Genomic DNA, 18,297 nt, shown 5'->3' on the forward strand with positions numbered 1-18,297 from the left:
CTGCTCTGTTCTCTCCTGAATATCTCCTTCCAAATATTTTCAGTAAAATACATGTAGATAGCAGGGCTGAACGTAACATCTAACACTGACAAACTAGCTATTCATGCCTGTGCATGTTGCTGATTTTAGCCATACAAGGGGACGTATTAGCAGCTGCTAACAAATAATAAAGGGATAAAGTTTTAGGCAGGTGTCTGAGAACAAAGTGTTACCAGCGAGTGACTGAAGTTTGCATTTTTAGAGGCACCATTTTGCACCTATAATGAATTGGTACTTTTTTTGGTCTGCTAATTTGATTCAGACACAAAGTTGTGGAGGCAGCTGATTGTGCTGTGAAAAATGGAAGCCTGGTTTGACAAGTGGGTCCTTAAAATCGAGAGACCTTGGGTGTAAAAAGCTTTCCAAAGCAATATTTAGTTTTGAGTCAGCAGATTAATGGTTTCCCTGGCAGGAAATCTTAGGGTAGCTCAGAGGCTGCATTTCTGCTCCACTGGATTCGTGGGCTGTGGATTTTTCAGTTAACTTTATTTGTGGTTGTGTCGCATTTTCTCTGCTTAGTCATAGAACCCATAGTTCCGTGCTTCCTCATGTCTCTTAGCAGGAAGGAAGACGTCCTTTTAACATCAGACTAAACAATCAGACAAAAGAACTTGCTTTTTGTCGTGCGCTCCATTGCCTGCTGCGGGAGGGGGGGGGGACCGACCATACATCAGTGTTGTCTTCAAGTCATCATTGTCAAGTCCAAGTTGAGTCTCAAGTCACTACAGTTCAAGTCTCAAGTCAAGTCTCGTGTCCCTAAAGTCACTTTCAAGTCAAGTCCCAAGTTGAGTCTCAAGTCTTAATTTAAAAAATGTCAAGTCACTTTTGTACAAGCCATCAATATCGGCATTTTCAAACAATTTTTTCACTGAGTCGATTTAACAAAATTAGCAAGTCTCAAGTTGAGTCTCAAGTCACAAACAATGAACCCAAGTCAAGTTACCTAGGCGACTTAAGTTGGACTCGAGTTCAAGTCGTGGGACTTGAGTCAACAACTTTGCCATACGTCTTACTCCTCTGACAATATGTACGTGTGAAATAGTACCCAGAGAAAAGAGATGTATGAGTTAGTCATTCTTTAATGGTTACGATCCTCTAGAGATTTCACTCCTTACTTCCAAACATCATTGTACGAGACAACTGGAAGGCTGGTTTTAAAAGATTTGGTTTTGACTGTGTGTGTGTGTGTGTGTGTGTGTGTGTGTGTGAGAGAGAGAGAGAGAGAGAGAGAGAGAGAGAGAGAGAGTCTAAGCCCTGTAGAACCTGGTCTAAACTAAGACTTTATTTCAAAATACGCCCCCTTAGGTTGAATTTGAGCATCCACACTACCGAGCCTGTGATTTCGAATAATGGGCCGCTTAATTCATAATTTGTTCTCCTGCTTTTTATCAGAATTCCAAAATAGTTATTTCTAAATAGCAGTCATGCGGATGCTCCAGTGCCGCAATTTCGAAATAACGACTCCTCAGAGTAATTCGAACTAATTACTCCTCAGTGCTTCCTGGGGCTCTAAGTCTGAGGTAGCGCATCCACATTAACGGAGCCTGCCTCGGACTCATTTTGAGGCTTCCCCATCGTGTGGATACGCTAGTTCGGTTTTTTTTTAATTGGGCGCTAAGTCGAATTTAATCATAGAATCATAGAACTGGAAGGGACCTCACGGCAGGACCAAGCACCGTCTAGACTGTAGATCATCCCTGACAGGTGTCTGTCTTACCAGCTCTTAAATATCTCCAGAGATGGAGATTCCATAACCCCCCTACGCAATTTTTCCCTGTGGGAAGGGGTTAGGAATCTTTTTTGGGTCAGGGGACGCTGACCCACAGAAATCAGTTGGGGGCCGCACAAAAGTGAGAGACAAAACAACAAAAAAGGCCCCCATCTGGGAAAGAGACAGACACTCCCCACACCCTTCTTGCACCAGAGCTGGGGGGGGGGCAGGCTAATAGATTTTATGGGGCCAAAAGTGAGGGGTACAGCGTGTGGGAGGGGGCTGCCGGGAAGCAGACTTTGGATGTGGGGTCTGAGTGGGAGAGCGAGCACAGGAGTGAGCTGGAAGAGGAGTCCCAAGTCTCAGGGGCTGGACCCAGGCAAGCCGGAGGCCACATCCGGCCCCTTAGATTTCCCTGCCCTGCCCTTGCTGCAGCAAGAGTGCGGAGAGGGAGGGAGGGAGGCAGAGAGGAAGGAAGGAAGGAAAGAGGGAAGGAAGGAAGGAAGGAGGGAAGGAAGGAAGGAAGGAAGTTAGGAAGGAAGGAAGGAAGACCTCTCTTCACTCAAAATATTGCAGAGACAGAGTAATCTAGACGTCAGGGTACTGGTCTGTGTACTAAAAATACCACCGCCGCCTCCAATTCTATGTCCCTGTGGCTAAGCCATCAGGGAAATGTATTGTGTGTTCCAGGCCGGAGGGGTACACACAAACCCACAGGGAGGCCGCCCTGCTAAGCCACTAGCCCATTCGGATTTGTTGGGCTAGCACAGTGCATCCATAGCAGGGTGTCTGAGCTGCAGCAGCATGTGTTTAGTGAGTCCATGTTACGGTGTAACGGTGTACGGTGTTTCTGTATTTTGATTGGCAAAGACGATACTTTAGAAAGGTCCGTGATAAAAATTGGCAGTGCAGAGCATGCAGGATTCATAAGGGAATAGTATCGAAATGGCAAATGAATCGCCACGGCCCCCTTTCCGTGAAGAGAAGCCTTCCTACGGATGTCTTGCACGAAAACCTCACTGCTTCACAGTGCAGCAAAGAAACTCACAGGCTGAGTGAGGAGGAGCCAAGCGGCAGCAGTGGGTGTTAACGCAGCTGCCAGGGCCCTGGGTTTCGTAACGGGATGCTCTAATACGCACACAAGAGCTGCCAATCTGCAGGCTCCACGTGTTGCGTGGTCCCGATCGTTTTAAAATGCTGCCTGTTCATAAGAACATAATGTAAGAACATAAGAACATAAGAACGGCCGTACTGGGTCAGACCAAAGGTCCATCTAGCCCAGTAGCTTGTCTGCCGACAGTGGCCAGTGCCAGATGCCCCAGAGAGGGTGGACCGAAGACAATGATCAAGCGATTTGTCTCCTGCCATCCTTCTCCAGCCTCTGATGAACAGAGGCCAGGGACACCATTTCTATCCCCTGGCTAATAGCCTTTTATGGACCTAACCTCCATGAAATTATCTAGCTTCTCCTTAAACTCTGTTATAGTCCTAGCCTTCACAGCCTCCTCTGGCAAGGAGTTCCACAGGTTGACTACAGCTCAGTGTAAGAAACCTCCTCAGTGGAGTGCAGCAAAAAGCAGGGAAGAACAAGTCTTACTCCTGTACGCCTGGAGGCCACACGTTTTCACGTCGGACTGCGGTTTTTTCCAAGCAGGCGTGCCAAAGGAGAGCAAAGCAAGTCACTCACCACGTTTCAGGGCTGGGGCCGGGCCTGGCTAGGGCTTAGCATCAGGAAGGCTGGGAAGTTGGGATAGTAGCCAGTTATAGGAACAGGTCAGCATCAGACCAGCCGTCCATGGCTATGTGAAGCTCCGTTGACTATAACCAATTTCCTGTTTCCTCCTCTGTTTAAGTAGAGGCAGTGAGCCAATCAGGAGCCTTGGAACTCGCCCAATCAGAGCACAGAGGCGGGGCTTATGCCCCAGTTGGGCTTCCTGGCCTTCAGTCCTAGTTGCTGTCTGTGAGTTGCCAGGCTGAGGACTGGCCTGTGATGACTCTCATGGACCCACTTGGTCAAGAGCTGAAGCGCCTGACTCCATGCGATAGGCCTCCAGTACCGATTCTGGAGGCACGACACCCTGCTGGAGCATGCAAAAGCGGCATGGTGTGCGGAGAGGGCTGTGAGTGCAGTTTAGGAGCCTGCTTTGGAAATGCATAGGGTTGCCAGGTGTCCGGTATTTGCGGCCTCTGTCCGGTAAAAAAACACAGAAAATACCAGACTGGTAAAATGTCCAGCATTTTCTGTTTTTCTTGGATGGAAGGCCACATGCTGCGTCTGGCAGGGGTGAGGAGAGTGGGGAATTTAAAGGTGCAGTTACCCTTTTTATTTTGCGTGGTTTTTTTTTTTTTTTGCTCAACAACTTCGGCCCCGATTTATTTTATTTTATTTTTTTTGCTCAACAAATTTGGTCCCTCCCCTTTTTTTTCTTTTTTTGCTCAACCAATTTCCCCCCCCGCCACGTTCGGTATTTTTTGTGAAAGGATCTGGCAACCCTAGAAATGCATCCTGACGGGGTGAATTCTGCGTGAGTCCAGCAGCACTAACGAGGCATTGACCCTTCTGCGTACAGCCCTCGCTGACTCAGACGGCATCTCGCTCGCAGTACGGCTGCAGCCCGCTGCTGGTGTCTCCCGGGTGCCTCTTGGAGCGCCCGTCTGAGCGGAGAGGCCCTGGCCGTGACGCTGGGTTTGTTTACAGAAATAGATGACGAGTTCATCAAGAACTTGAAGGTGCTGATCCCTTGGCTCCTGAGCCCTGAGAACCTCGACATTAAGGAGATCAACGGCAACAACATCACCTGCCGCGGCCTTGTGGAATACTTTAAGGTATTGGCTCCTCCCCCCTGCGAGAGCGCAGCTACTCAGATGGGAAGCGTTCGCCTTTTTTACCGATGAAAGTGAGACATAAAGGGAGTCTGGGAGGCACAGACTGGGGAAAGCGCACGTCTTCCTAAACTGCATTTATATGGCCCCCGTCACCATAGGTTCTAAGTAGCCTCCCCAATGTCTGTGAGGCCGTGCAGTGCTGTTATCCCTGTTGTACAGACGGGGGCGCTGTGGCACAGACAGACTAAGTGACTTGTCCAGGGTAGTACAGGAAGTCTGTGGCGAAGCCACATGACCTGTTTTGGCCGGGACACTCCCCTTTTTGAGCTCTGTCCTGGCCGTCCTGACTTTTTTTGATTAAAAACGGGCATTTGTCCCATTCACTCTTCCTGACGAATAGGCAAAAGCAAATGAACAAATGCCCAGGTTACCCAAAAGCCTGGCTGTGCCCCCTGAGGGGGTGTGGAGGAATGTTTAGGGGCTGGCAGTGATGTGCAGGTCCAGGCAGAAGAGCATGGGGGCAGGGCAGCCCCATCCCCAGGCAGCATGGAGCTTGGGGGTCAACCCCAGTCCTAGCCAGAGGTGGCACAGAGCTCGGGGTGAGGGCTAGGGGGGTCAGTTCCATCCATGAGTGGCCTGGAGCACCAGCCTGGGCAGTGGGCGGGGGGGAGGGCAAGGGGGGGCGGGGGGGAGGCACAGAGCTCGGGGTGAGGGCTAGGGGGGGGTCAGTTCCATCCATGGGTGGCCTGGAGCGCCAGCCTGGGCAGTGGGCGGGCGGGGGGGGGGAGGCACAGAGCTCGGGGTGAGGGCTAGGGGGGGGTCAGTTCCATCCATGGGTGGCCTGGAGCGCCAGCCTGGGCAGTGGGTGGGGGGGAGGGTGCCTCTGGTGAGCCACGCAGGCAGGCGGAGCGGAAATGTGGCCAGCTGGTCCGTGCTGCTCAGTGCAAAATGGGTCACTGCCTGCAGGGAGCTGGCTAGTGAAGGCCCACGGGTGCCGTTTAAAAATCGCCTTGCTGGTGCGTGCGTGAGGGGGAGGTGGGTTGCGCGCGCGTCGCTCCCTGTGACACGGTGTTCGTGTTGTCTCCTAGGCCTATATAAAGATTTACCAAGGAGAAGAGCTGCCGCACCCCAAATCAATGCTGCAGGTATTTACGCGCTTGGCTGGCGAGCGCGTGTCTCTGGGGCTTTGCACGGATGGCCAGCGAGGCGGTCCTTTGAGCGGCGAGGCGGCTGGCGAGCGCGTGTCTCTGGGGCTTTGCACGGACGGCCAGCGAGGCGGTCCTTTGAGCGGCGAGGCGGCTGGGGGCGCGTGTCTCCGGGGCTTCGCACGGATGGCCAGCGAGGCGGTCCTTTGAGTGGCGAGGCGGCTGGCGAGCGCGTGTCTCCGGGGCTTCGCATGGACGGCCAGCGAGGCGGTCCTTTGAGCGGCGAGGCGGCTGGGGGGCGCGTGTCTCCGGGGCTTCGCACGGACGGCCAGCGAGGCGGTCCTTTGAGCGGCGAGGCGGCTGGGGGGGGCGGGGCAGCTGTTCGGTGACGCTCGCACGTGCTAGTCCAAGAAATGCCTTCTGGGAAATCTTTTGCAGGAACGGGGTGGTAGTGCGGGGGGGGGGGGGGGGAGGGTAAAATTTGCAAAAGCACCCAAGTGGCTTAGGACCCTGATTCCCATTTTCAGAAGTGACTTGGGCACGCCGTCGCGTTTTTCTGGGGCAGCCGCCGTGGCTGTTTGCAAATGGCCCGTGTTTTCCAACGTTTTCTTCACGTTTCCCAGCGTTGCAGCGGGCGGGGTTTTCACTGCCTCTGGCTTGGAGCCGTGCCCGAACGGGCTTCCTATGTGCTGCTAGCTACGCTTCAGGGGGCATCTATAAATCCCACTCTGGCGGGGCAGGAGTTAAAGGGGCACAGAGGAACATTCAGGGGGCAAGACTGGGGCACCACCGAGCTCTGCTCCTGGCCCGGCTCCGCCACAGCAGCTGGTCTCGCATCCGGGGCCCTGGCTGCTGTCCGAGAACATAACAACGGCCAGACTGAGTCAGACCAAATGTCCATCTAGCCCAGGCCTGGGCTAAATACGGCCCGGGGGATCCGGCCCACCGAGCCACCGGAGCCGGCCCGCAGATGCCCCTGCCGGGACCCTCAGGCACGTGCCGCTGCCGCGGTGGAAAACCCAGTCCCTGCGTCTCCCTGCTCTGCAGCCAGGGGGAGGCTTCGTGCCAGCTCCCCGCCCCCAGCCCAATCCTCAGCTCCTGTTGGCCAGAAACAGCCAATAAGAACTGACCTCAGCCAATCTCTCCACTCCTATTGGCTGGAAACAGCTGAGAGATTGGCCTGAGAGGCTGGAGCAGCCGGAGTTGAGCGCCTCCTGGAGGGAGCAGCCTGCTGTTTCCAGTGGGCTGAGGCTGCAGCAGGCAGGGAGCCCAGTGGCTTGGGGGTGCTGCAGGGCTGCTGGCCAAGAGACACATAGATAAGTGCCTCCCAGCCAGAGCCTGCCTCTGGCACCCCAACCCCTCCTGGACCCCAACTCCCTCCTCCAGATCACCATCCAAACCTCTGCACCCCCTCCCCCAGGTGACACCACCCTCCCAGACCCTGCACCCCCCCCTACGCCCTCCCCCAGGCCAGAATCCTCTCCTGCTCCCACACCCCCTCCCTGACCTACACCCCAATCCCCTGACCCAGGTCACAACCCCTTCCTCCACCCAAACTCCCTCAGACCCCAAACCCTCTCCTGCACCCCAGTCCCTTACCCTGTGCACCCTTCTGCATCCAACCTAGACCCCGCATCGCCTCCACAAAAAAGTGCAGCCCTTGACCACTTACCAAAACCTTGGAGTGGCCCCTCACCAAAAATGATTGCCCACCCCTGCCTTAGCCAGTAGGAAATAACTGTTCACTCATAGCTAATGCACAGTAAAATGCCAATGGATTGCCAGTAAAATGGCTCTCTATTGTTCTGTCTTATTTTCTTTGCTTTCCCCTTCGAAAAGATGCAAATAAACACCAGGCTAAGACTGAAAATACCAGGGTAAATGTCTTGAAGTGATCCATCACCGTAGTATTCCACGCGGATCCACAGCTGTTCAGAGCTGAGAGCGCTCCCCACACTCCGCTCCCTCCCCCAGCTGTTGCCCCAACCTCGGCCCCCTCACCCCCTGTCCATGTTACCCCCTGGAGCCGGGAAGGGGGGTGTAGACAGGGGCAATGGAGCATTCAAGGTAAAAAGTTTAGAACCCACTGTGGGTTGGGGTCTCCCTCTTTCCAGTTCTCTGATGGCAATCAAGATCCACTGAGCTGCTTTGTTAGTGGATTTTCAAAGGCTAGAAGCAGGGCTCTATTGGCAGAGGGCTCTTGGCTCTCAATTTGCTTTCAGAGCTTGTCTGTTTCCCCTGAGGGTCTGGTGTAGGGCGCATCGGTTCACTCTGCCTTCTGCAGGAAAAGGCAGACGTGGCTGTAGCAGGGAACACAGGGAGGACGGAAGGGCTGGTGCCGAGGTCCATGTAATTCCTACTAAAGCACCATCGAGCTGTTTAGTATTTTTCAGTTTTGGACACAAGCCATTCACCTGCCCCTGTGCACAGGCGAGGAAGGCACACGCACCCCCCCCCCCCATGCAGGTGGATGGATATCGGGGTGCAATTCACACACCCTGATTCTCTCCCGCTTGCCACCCTGTCTGGTTGATCTGAAACTTGCATTGTGTTTTGCACCCCGCTTACAGGCCACAGCGGAGGCTAACAACTTAGCAGCCGTCGCCACAGCCAAGGACACCTACAATAAGAGGATGGAAGAGGTAAGGTAACGGCTCATCACGGGCATCAGGCGTTTTCTCTGATGTAATAACACCGCATGTGATCCTGCCTTCACAGGGCAGTTTGGGAAGCAGTGTCGGGGAGCGATTTAACTCTGTGTTGGGGAGCGATTTAACTCTGTGTCGGGGAGCGATTTACCTCCATGTTGGGGAGCGATTTACCTCTGGGTCAGGGAGCGATTTACCTCCATGTCGGGGAGCGATTTACCTCTGGGTCAGGGAGCGATTTACCTCTGGGTCAGGGAGCGATTTACCTCCGTGTCGGGGAGCGATTTACCTCTGGGTCAGGGAGCGATTTACCTCCATGTCGGGGAGCGATTTACCTCTGTGTCAGGGAGCGATTTACCTCCATGTCGGGGAGCGATTTACCTCTGTGTCAGGGAGCGATTTACCTCCATGTCGGGGAGCGATTTACCTCTGGGTCAGGGAGCGATTTACCTCCGGGTCAGGGAGCGATTTACCTCCGTGTCGGGGAGCGATTTACCGATCCAAACGTCTCAGTCGGCTTGGCAGACGTTTTAGCGTTCCGTCTCTCCGCCAGCTCACGTGCTAAGTGAAGTGCCCCAGACATACATCCAGGGCTCGCTGCTTCTACTCCTGGGTGGGGAAAAAGGAGCAGCTTCCGCAAGTTACGTGAGACGGCGGCTGTCCCCATAGAAGCCAGGGTGGATCTGAGATCTCTGAGCTACGCTGACGAGAAGTCTCTATAAAAGCTGGGTGTGTTATTAATTGTTGTTAATCACCCCAAAGTAGGACAGTCTGATTGTAATGGTCACTGGCCTTCTGAGCAAGCCCATGACCCTGCTGCCTTCCCTTAGCCCTCGGAACAGCATTCTGTGCCCCTCTCTCCCCGAACGTGCACAACAATCTTGAGCAGCTGTACGTGAATTAAAATCAACCCCCCCTTAAACTAGTAAAACAGGAGGAGCTGCTTTTTCCTATGTAAGTTGCTTGCTTGGGGGAGCTAAGAGATTGGAGGCCAGGCGAAATGCAGAAGGGGTGGGTTGAGATCCTGGGTTGAGATCCCAAAGTAAGAGGCTGTCAGACAACACTCTGAAAATAAAACTCTAACTTAAATATCTGTATACCAGGGCAAGAGGTTTAAAAGCCAAAATACATGCACTAGAACGGCTGGCAATGGAAGGGGATGTGAGTCAGGTGTCTGTTGTTGGACTGTTGTCGTCTTGAGTTTGCAGAGAGCCTGAACCAATAGCTTTGAAAGGGGTAAATTGCTTTACTAGTCATCTCTAAAGGAGAAAAACTGATATGCTAGTGGAAAAATCTGGCTATCCTGTGCTCCCCAGTGCTGGATTATGGTAGGCCTGGCCCACCGTGACAACAGAGGGCTGTGTCGGAGCCCCACACCAGCAAAACTGTGAATTATAGAATCACAGAATGCGAGAACTGGAAGGGACCTTGGCAGGTCATCAAGGCCAGTTCCCTACCCTCATGGCAGGACCAAGCACCATCTAGAGCATCCCTGATAGATGTCTATCTAAGCTGCTCTTAAATATCTCCAGGGATGGAGATTCCACAACCTCCCTGGGCAATTTATTCCCGTGTTTAACCACCCTGACAGTGAGGAAGTTTTCCCTAAAACGTAAACTTCCCCTGCTCCTCCTGTGAAGGAGGACTCGCAGCAGCAAGAACCCTTCCCGTTCCCCACCCGTTAAGTCTTCTGCTGGACCGATGTCGGGGGGTATCTCAGAATAGTGGGTTTCAGAGTTCATAGAATCCCAGGGCTGGAAGAGACCTCAGGAGCCATGGAGTCCAGCCCCCTGCCCAAAGCAGGACCAACCCAACTCACTCATCCCAGCCAGGGCTTTGTCAAGATGGGACTTAAAAACCTCTAGTTAAACCTCTAACGTTACCTCCCTCTCAGAGCCCTGGGTTCAGGCTGCCTGCAGACTCAGGAAGTCTTGACTGTATCCGTTAAACTCTGGGATTATTTCAAGATTTTTAGTATCCCCATGAGGGCTAGACGCATAGATTTCTTACCCAAAGAAGGTTTAGAATCCAGTGTTACCACGTGCTACTAGGCGTTTGCTTCCTCTTGCCAGTAATGCCTATGCTTTAATTTGGCCCTTGTTAATCCCTTAATCCTCAAGCAACCCCCAAACCTTCCCAGGTGCCAAGAACCCAACCTGCCTCCATGCAGCTGCCAAGCCTCCAGCCTCCCCTCCATCCTTCCAGGAGGCCTGGCTACGTTTTTCAGTACGAAAAATTGCAGCACATTGAAAATGGGGAAGTTAAGGAGACTGCTACCATGGGCTTCCACGTTCTGAATGTGAGAGATGCTTCTGCAGAATTTCTAGCAGCGCCCTAGAGTGCCACAGATTCTGGGCAGGTCAGGTTAGGTCCAAATTGCTGCATAATAGTATCCAGGACCTTGCCATGTAGTTAACAATTGCTGGCCAAATAAAATCAGAGAGCCTGTAAAATCTCCTGTTCTCTGCTATCCAGTTTCTTGGCCTGTTCAGTCACCAACAATGTGCCTTCATATTTTCCATCCATGTGTGGAATAATTTTGTGTGCACTGAGGCACACGTGAATGTGCACCACCCATAGAAACAAAACCTAGCTGTGCGTGTGCCGATAATCATCTGGGGAGCACTGGAATTTTCTCCTGGGTGGCTACACAAGCGCAGCTTACGGGGAACACTGGTCGCCAGTCCAGCTTCATGTGCATCTTTTAAGAGCGTCTCAAAAGATGAGCTGAAGAGCTTGTACCTGCCAAGCTCTGCATGCCAAGGTTCACTGCTCCCACCAGGAGCAAAGCGAGGAGCTAGATTCCGCTAGGTGCGAGTGACATCGCACAGCATGTGTGGCTGGGGAACCGGCAGCCTGAGCCCCAGACCAGCCAGGTAAGTGCAGGAGGAGCTGGCTTCCAAAGAGTTTGGGGCCAACCCTTGCAAAGGGGTGTAGCGTGATGAAGCGCTAGGATTGATTAGGGGGTAGCACCAGCGTAGGGGGCTACCGTCACTGTGATGGAGCACCAATCCATTGGGACTAACTGAACTGTGGTCTCTGACTAGGTGTGTGGGGGTGACAAGCCGTTTCTCGCACCCACTGACCTTCAGAACAAACACCTGGCGCTCAAGGAGGAATCCGTGAGGCTGTTCCGAAGCGTTAAGAAGATGGGTGGGGAGGAGTTCAGTCGCCGCTACCTGCAGCAGCTGGAGAACGAAATAGACGAGCTCTATGTACAGTACATTAAGCACAATGACAGCAAGAACATATTCCACGCTGCCCGCACCCCTGCCACACTCTTTGTGGTCATCTTCATCACGTACGTGCTGGCCGGAGTGACCGGCTTCATTGGCTTGGACATCATCGCCAGCCTGTGCAACATGATCATGGGGCTGACGCTTATCACGCTGTGCACCTGGGCATATATCAGATACTCTGGGGAATACAGAGAACTGGGAGCAGTAATAGACCAAGTGGCGGCAGCTTTGTGGGACCAGGTAAGATCGTTAGCGTGTGATTAAAACAGCCATTCGTTGGCTTGGGACGCCCGTCTCCTTTTGAAATAGCCTTCTGAGCTCCGTCGGGCCCCAGTCCTGAGTCACCAGGGTTAGCGCCTGTTAGGCCACCACTGTTCTATTTACCTGCACCTCCGCAGGTACAGGCGAGCGCAGCTCCTGTTGGCCGGGAACGGTGATCCGTGGTCGAGGGGAGCTGTGTTCCCCTGTACCTGTGGAGTTGCAGGTAGATACAGCGGGGTGGGGCTAGCCCTGGCAGACTGGATCTGGCCTGTGGGCTAGTATTTTCCCACCCTGGCCTTAGATAATGGCCTATCCCTTAGCTTCCAGCGCCACTTAAACACCCCATTTTAACCCATTGCAGACAGTTTCTTTAGACCTTCCGTACACTGGTTGCACTTGCCCTAGATGGTGGGGAAGGCGCGGACAGGAGACTTCTTTTCCGTCTAGTTTAGTGCGACGCGTGGAAGGGTGAGAAGAAGTCTGGCGCCTGCTGTGTGGGCCCTGAGCAGAGCCCTCCCGTGAGTAGAGTGAGCTGGAGGGACCTGGGATGCCCGAGCTTGTACTAATGTGCGCCAGCACGAGCCCTTGCACCCACAAACACCACCTCCTTGTGCATCCTGCACAGTGTAAATCCTGGGAACCTGGCTGTGAAGTGCAGGCTGGCAGGAGACAGAGACGGGGGAGCGCAAAGGAACAATGAGACGCTGCCGGGCAGCATGTTAGACGGTGGCCATGCAGGTTTGCAACAATCCTTTGTCCCTTTGCCTTCGACGGGACGATTTCTGTGGGTGACGCACGTGCGTGAATATTAGCTCCGGCAGGAGCTGCCCCAGCGATAACTTTTCAAAAGCAGGGGGGCCTTTTGCTCTCCCAGGGACCAGGGCTGGCATTAGCTCCCTCATTTCTATCCCGTGTGCAATAGACTTTTTATTTTATTAGGGCTCGGAGTCGAACCCAAACGAGCTTTCGATTCATAGGCTCGCCTTAGATGAGCTGCAGTGTCAGGAAATAATTTCCGCTCTGTCCAGCAACCTGACCCCCGTGTAAATCTTTGAAAGCCCCAGCTTTGGTGGGGGACAAACCTTTTACACTTCCGAAGTGATGCGGGGCAGCTCTTCTGGCCGAGATGATGAGAGCCCCACGACGTTGTTGCGCCATAGCACATGGATGCAGTTGTAACCCACACACCTAAGGTATGTCTAGACTACAGGGTTTTGTCGACAGAAGTTTTGTCGACAGATACTGTCGACAAAGCTTCTGTCGACAAAGAGCGTCTAGACTACATCCAGTTCTGTCGACAAAGTGTCTAGACTACATCCAGTTCTGTCGACAAAGTAAACCGCTTTGTCGACATAATAGTGTGGACGCAAAGGACAGTGTAGATGCAATAACGCCTTCTGGCGACAGAACTCTGTCGATAAAAGACGTTATTCCTCATAGAATGAGGTTTACATACGTTGACAAAACTGCTGAGTTTTGTTGACATTATGTCGACATAACTCAAATGCAGTGTGGACACAGGTATAGTTTTGTCGACAAAAGTCCACTATTGTCGACAAAACCCTGTAGTCTAGACATACCCCTAGTGTGGTTACTGAGCAATGCAAGTGGTACCTAGACCACAGCAACAGTTAAGATCAAGAGACCTCTACAGCACGGGCTGGGAGCCAGCTGGCTTTTAGCTCAGAGGGTAGAGGCTCCTATAGTGAGGTCCCAGGTTCAAATCCATCTTGGTTGTGGTTACACAGTCACAAGAGGGGTCTATGGTGGGCAGGTTTCCATGTACATAAGGGGCTTAATCTTGCAAGGCAGAGTTGGGATTAAACATTGTATTTGGCCACCTGCCCACAGACAGTGGTGGGAGTTTTACCGTTCAACAGGACTAGGCCATGCTGACATAATTCAAGGGATGTGGGTCACTTGAAATCTAGTCAGTTTATGGGAAGGAAAAGAAGCAAAAAGTTGCTGTCTGCGCCCAGGGTGCGGTTCTACAGCTGTTTGCCTAGTTCACAAACCCACCACCCTCTTCTCTGCGCCGTTGTGCAAGTCCCACCCAAACAGCAGGCGCACGGACTGGCCGTCCCGGGAAGAGTGACAGGGATGACACAAGGTGCTGGCAGACACACGGCCGAACCAGAGAAACCGCCTCTTTCCTGTAACTCGCAGCGCTAGCCCCCTCGCTAGGGAACGAACTGGCCAAGTACGTGTTTGTAACCGATGCTTCTGCATGACAGGTGGCAGTCCCCGCCCCCCGCCCTGAGGTAGGTTAACCAAGCGATGGGCACAGCACATGAGTGTGTTCAACCCTTTTAAAAATCCACCCGTCTTCCTCCCTTTATGAAACAAGCCACTGCCGTCTTTCTTGGGGCCCGGTGTCCCTCTATGAGCCCATCCCGGTTGCTGTCTTCTGTACTTCGGAGGCAAAGCCGCCCGGCCGTGAGTCACTGACGGTTCTGCTAGAGGGGCAGATACTAGGGATGTCAGCGACTAATCGACTAGTCGATAAGCAAAAGCTTATTGGATAGTCAACATATTAGTCGACTAGTCGCTTCCCCCCTTGCTGCCTCTATCACAAAGAGGCAGCAAGGGGGGGGGGAAGAAGGGGGAGCCGGCTTAAAAGGCAGTTCCCCCCAGCTCCATGGGTGGGGGCAGGGGCGCAGCGGTGGCACTTCCTCTTTGAAATGTACAAGAGCCCCCGCTGGGGGTCTCGTCCATTTCGAAGGCGGAACGCGCTAGTCTTTATCGACTAATCGAATAGTCGATGGAAATCATGTCGACTCGTCAATGAATCAATATTTAACATCCCTAGCAGATAGAGCTGCTGCTGGCTCTGGAATTAACCCCCCACCACCCCAAGTCTGCCAGTAGTTTTAGTTTTTACAGCACACTTACCCAAGTACCAGTATTGCCAAGAATTAGTCTCCTCGCCTCCAACGACGAACGGGGGTTGCCACTGGAAGGTCTAATTGCACTTTAATTAGGAGAAGCAGGGCAGCCGTACTGATTCATTTTAACTACCCTGCCGGCCACTTGAATTGAGCCAGGGCTACTGCCGGCCCCACTTCCGGGGAAGTTTCGCTGCAGGCTCTGCCGCCAGCTCCCGGGGAGCCAGTGTGTAACCTGTGGTGGGGGGAGGCCAATCCAGCCTGCCCCGGATAGAGGCTGCTCCAGCTCCTACTGGGTAACCCGTTAACCTTTTACCTCCCGAGTTCAAATTGGAACCCGGGTCTTTAATCAACGTAGGGAGCCCCACCCCTCCCATAACCAGCTGGCCCGCCAGCGCTGCGTTTGGGGCCTGGGTGGAGCCGACCCCTTGTGGAATAGGTCTCATGGCTGTAGCGCATGAAGCTAAGGGAGCGCGATCCAAAGGCGGGACTGCATGGAAGGCCGGGATTAATGGAGAAGGGCCATGGAGGGAGTTCTTAGCCATGAGAAAACCGTCTAAGGCAAGCTACCGTAGCAGCCAGGGGCGGTGTGAGCACAGCTGCATGCTGTCACATTCCCTAGGAGGTGCGTTCTACACAGAGATGCTGTTTTTTCCCTTTTCCAACTGCCTATCCTCCAGGGAAGCACGAATGAGGTAAGTGACTGGCCTTGACCCCAGCCTGCACTGGTCGCATGCTGTGCTGCTTTGCTCTGTCTGCAAAACCGAGATTGCTCACACGTACAGGGAGCACAGGTCACGGCTCTTCACGAGGCATGCCTAGCAACGCTACAGCCTCGCTCAGCCCCGCTGGGCTCTGCAAACAGACTCCCCCCCGTTGGTCTCCAATTCCCAGTTAGATTGGGTGCCCGGCTCCTTTCAGCACGTTTGAAATTCTCACCCGCTGCTTGGCCTTGCCAGAGAGTTCACCAGCCAAGTCACTGTGGAACACAGCATACAAGTAACAGAGATCAAGACAAGCAAATCTGCATGACCAGGGTCCCTCCAAGCATAGCAATAGAGGGTCCAGATCGTGCAATCAGATTCACGGGCCCGTGGAGCCTCTTGCATAGACACGAGTCTGTGCCTATAGCTCCAATCCCAGAGTCAGGGCCAAAAGCATGAGGAAGACCTGAGCTACATAGGAGAAGAAATGCAGGACAATAGAGGAGGGGAAGTTATTAGTGGACATGGGACAGGAATTGCATATTTTTGCAAGGCAGGAGTTTTGATGTTTTTAAAGTCTGGGTTAAGTTCGGTGGAAGAGATTGCTGATGCTGACATGGGTATGAATTCATTTACAAGTTTGACACTAACAACTTGGGCTTGAATAAAGATATTAACTGGTTAACGCACTACAAAGGCAATTTCCCCCACCTTTGATATTCGCATTTCCACATCAAAAGTTATGAATGGGACACATCAGTCTGACTCAATTAGCACCATTAAAACTGGTTCTACAGCTGACAGATAACTGCTTTTGCTGTTGTATATACTCTGGATTTTGTAATTTCCAGTCCAACTCAGCTGATGATGTTTTACCCAGGAATGCTCATGATATAATATATTTGTTAGTCTCTAAGGTGCCACAGGATTGCTCATTGTTTTTAAAGTTACAGACTTCACCTGGCTACGCTCTGATGCTTATGCAAGACATTTTTATTTTCCAGCAGCCAAATCTTGCAAAACACCCACTGAAACTAAGGGCAGGATCATGCTACATTTTCAAAACGTGCCCATTACAACAGTTGCTGAGACACCAACTTGTTAAAACAAGAAAATAACAATTTCAAATGCTATTTACAGCTCCCCCACCTCTAGGGCAAAATCTGCATTTTGAAAGGAGTACATCAACATACACCAGGGCGCTTTTGGAGCATGGAGTGTTTGCATGCAGCAAGCTAGCATGAGACAGATTTACCCCTCAGCTTGCCACTTGCTGTTTGTATAGACACGCCTGTTGGCCTATCTGTACACCGGATAAGCTGTTGAGCTGTTGTACGAGGCGGTTCTATATGGAACAGATCCTAGGGTTAGACACAGTACATTTACATCAGCGCCTCAAAAGGCTGCACAAGAAGTTGTATCTTTCTATTGCTCAGCTGTATCAAGCCTTTGGTTTTTGGAACACATCCGTTATACAATCGGCTGCAAATACCCCGAGATGCCTGTAATGGTGGAATGTTAAGGACTAGATTGTTACAAATTGCTACTGATTTGTAAGGAGAACTTCCCATTGAATTGGCTAGGAAGTGCTGCTCAAAAACCAGATCCTTACATTATTGGCTTAATGTTCCATCAACCCCCCAACAGAGCCACCTTTTAAAATTGCACAGTCGAAGGCTTTATAACTCCATTTCCACCTGGCCACCAGAAAATTTCTGCTCAGATATCGTTAAGCATCTGAATTCGGAGCCTTTAAATTGAATTTTTCCCCCTACATGCATGTTTCTGCTCAGAAATCTGGGCCAGGGACGATCATTCCCAAAGACAGCTCATGCTCTTATTAATGCAAGGTGCTTGCAGAAGTCCCATGACTTGTCTCTGCCCTGTAAAATTGAGTCTTGAAAAAGGATTATTGGGGTGACAGGAAACCTCGAGCCCCCATAAGCATTAAGTGATCCTCTTAAATGTTTTAGTAGGGTGGGGATTTGGGGCATAATCTCCTTCCCCATCCAGCATTATGCGCATGGGCAACATGCTGGTCTTATGTACAGGATGCCTGTAACTCAGATCAATATACAGGCTACATCGAGACTGGCATGATTTTCTGCAAATGCTTTTAACGGAAAAGTTTTCCGTTAAAAGCATTTTCGGAAAAGCGCGTCTAGATTGGCACGGACGCTTTTCTGCAAAAGCACTTTTTGCGGAAAACCGTCTGAGCCAATCTAGACGCGCTTTTGTGCAAAAAAGCCCCAATCGCCATTTTAGCCATCGAGGCTTTTTTGCACAAAACAGTACTGTGCTGTCTACACTGGCCCTCTTGCGCAAATGATTTGCGCAAGAGGGCTTTTGCCCAGACAGGAGCGGCATAGTATTTCTGCAAGAAGCACTGATTTCTTACATGAACTCGTCAGTGTTCTTGCGGAAATTCAAGCGGCCAGTGTAGACAGCTGGCAAGTTTTTCCGCAAAAGCAGCTGATTTTGTGGAAAAACTTGCCAGTCTAGACACAGCCACAGAGCTTTGGGGAAGTATCATCTCTTCATTAAAACTAGCTTCTGATGACAGTTTCTTCTCAATCATGATCGGTGCTCTGCAGAAGCCTAAGAAAGATTTATTTGATCGACTAGATAGTTTTGTTTGTAAGCATTTGGGTCATCTCCTCCAAAGACAACAGCAAAACCCTCCCTCCACTGGTATGCTAAAGGATGCCGAAGGCTGAACTATGCCATTGTTTAAAGAAGCGATGGCTAGAAAAACTGCATGTACATTTGATGATCACGATCTAGTGCATGGCATGTTTTACAACCAGCTAGATTATCGTCACAAAAATGCATGGATCTA

At 51.9% G+C, this 18,297-nt stretch overlaps 1 protein-coding gene across 3 annotated transcripts in view; it reads left to right on the forward strand.

Annotated features, from left to right (window-relative positions):
* ATL1 (atlastin GTPase 1) overlaps positions 1-18,297 on the forward strand; it is a 64,632-nt gene that overhangs the window by 43,704 nt on the left and 2,631 nt on the right. The window contains exons 9-13 of one of the 3 annotated variants that reach the window (XM_075926178.2): positions 4,449-4,576; positions 5,665-5,721; positions 8,292-8,363; positions 11,417-11,848; positions 15,377-15,449. In XM_075926178.2, the coding sequence (XP_075782293.1) occupies positions 4,449-4,576; positions 5,665-5,721; positions 8,292-8,363; positions 11,417-11,848; positions 15,377-15,448 (761 nt within the window). In that variant the 3' untranslated portion in view covers position 15,449. The remainder of the gene's footprint in view (positions 1-4,448; positions 4,577-5,664; positions 5,722-8,291; positions 8,364-11,416; positions 11,849-15,376; positions 15,450-18,297) is intronic. The other 2 variants (XM_075926176.2, XM_075926177.2) reach the window with 2 other exon arrangements.

The sequence above is a fragment of the Pelodiscus sinensis genome, chromosome 5 (genome assembly GCF_052426305.1).
Source record: "Pelodiscus sinensis isolate ZL-2025 chromosome 5, ASM5242630v1, whole genome shotgun sequence".
NCBI lineage: Eukaryota > Metazoa > Chordata > Testudines > Trionychidae > Pelodiscus > Pelodiscus sinensis.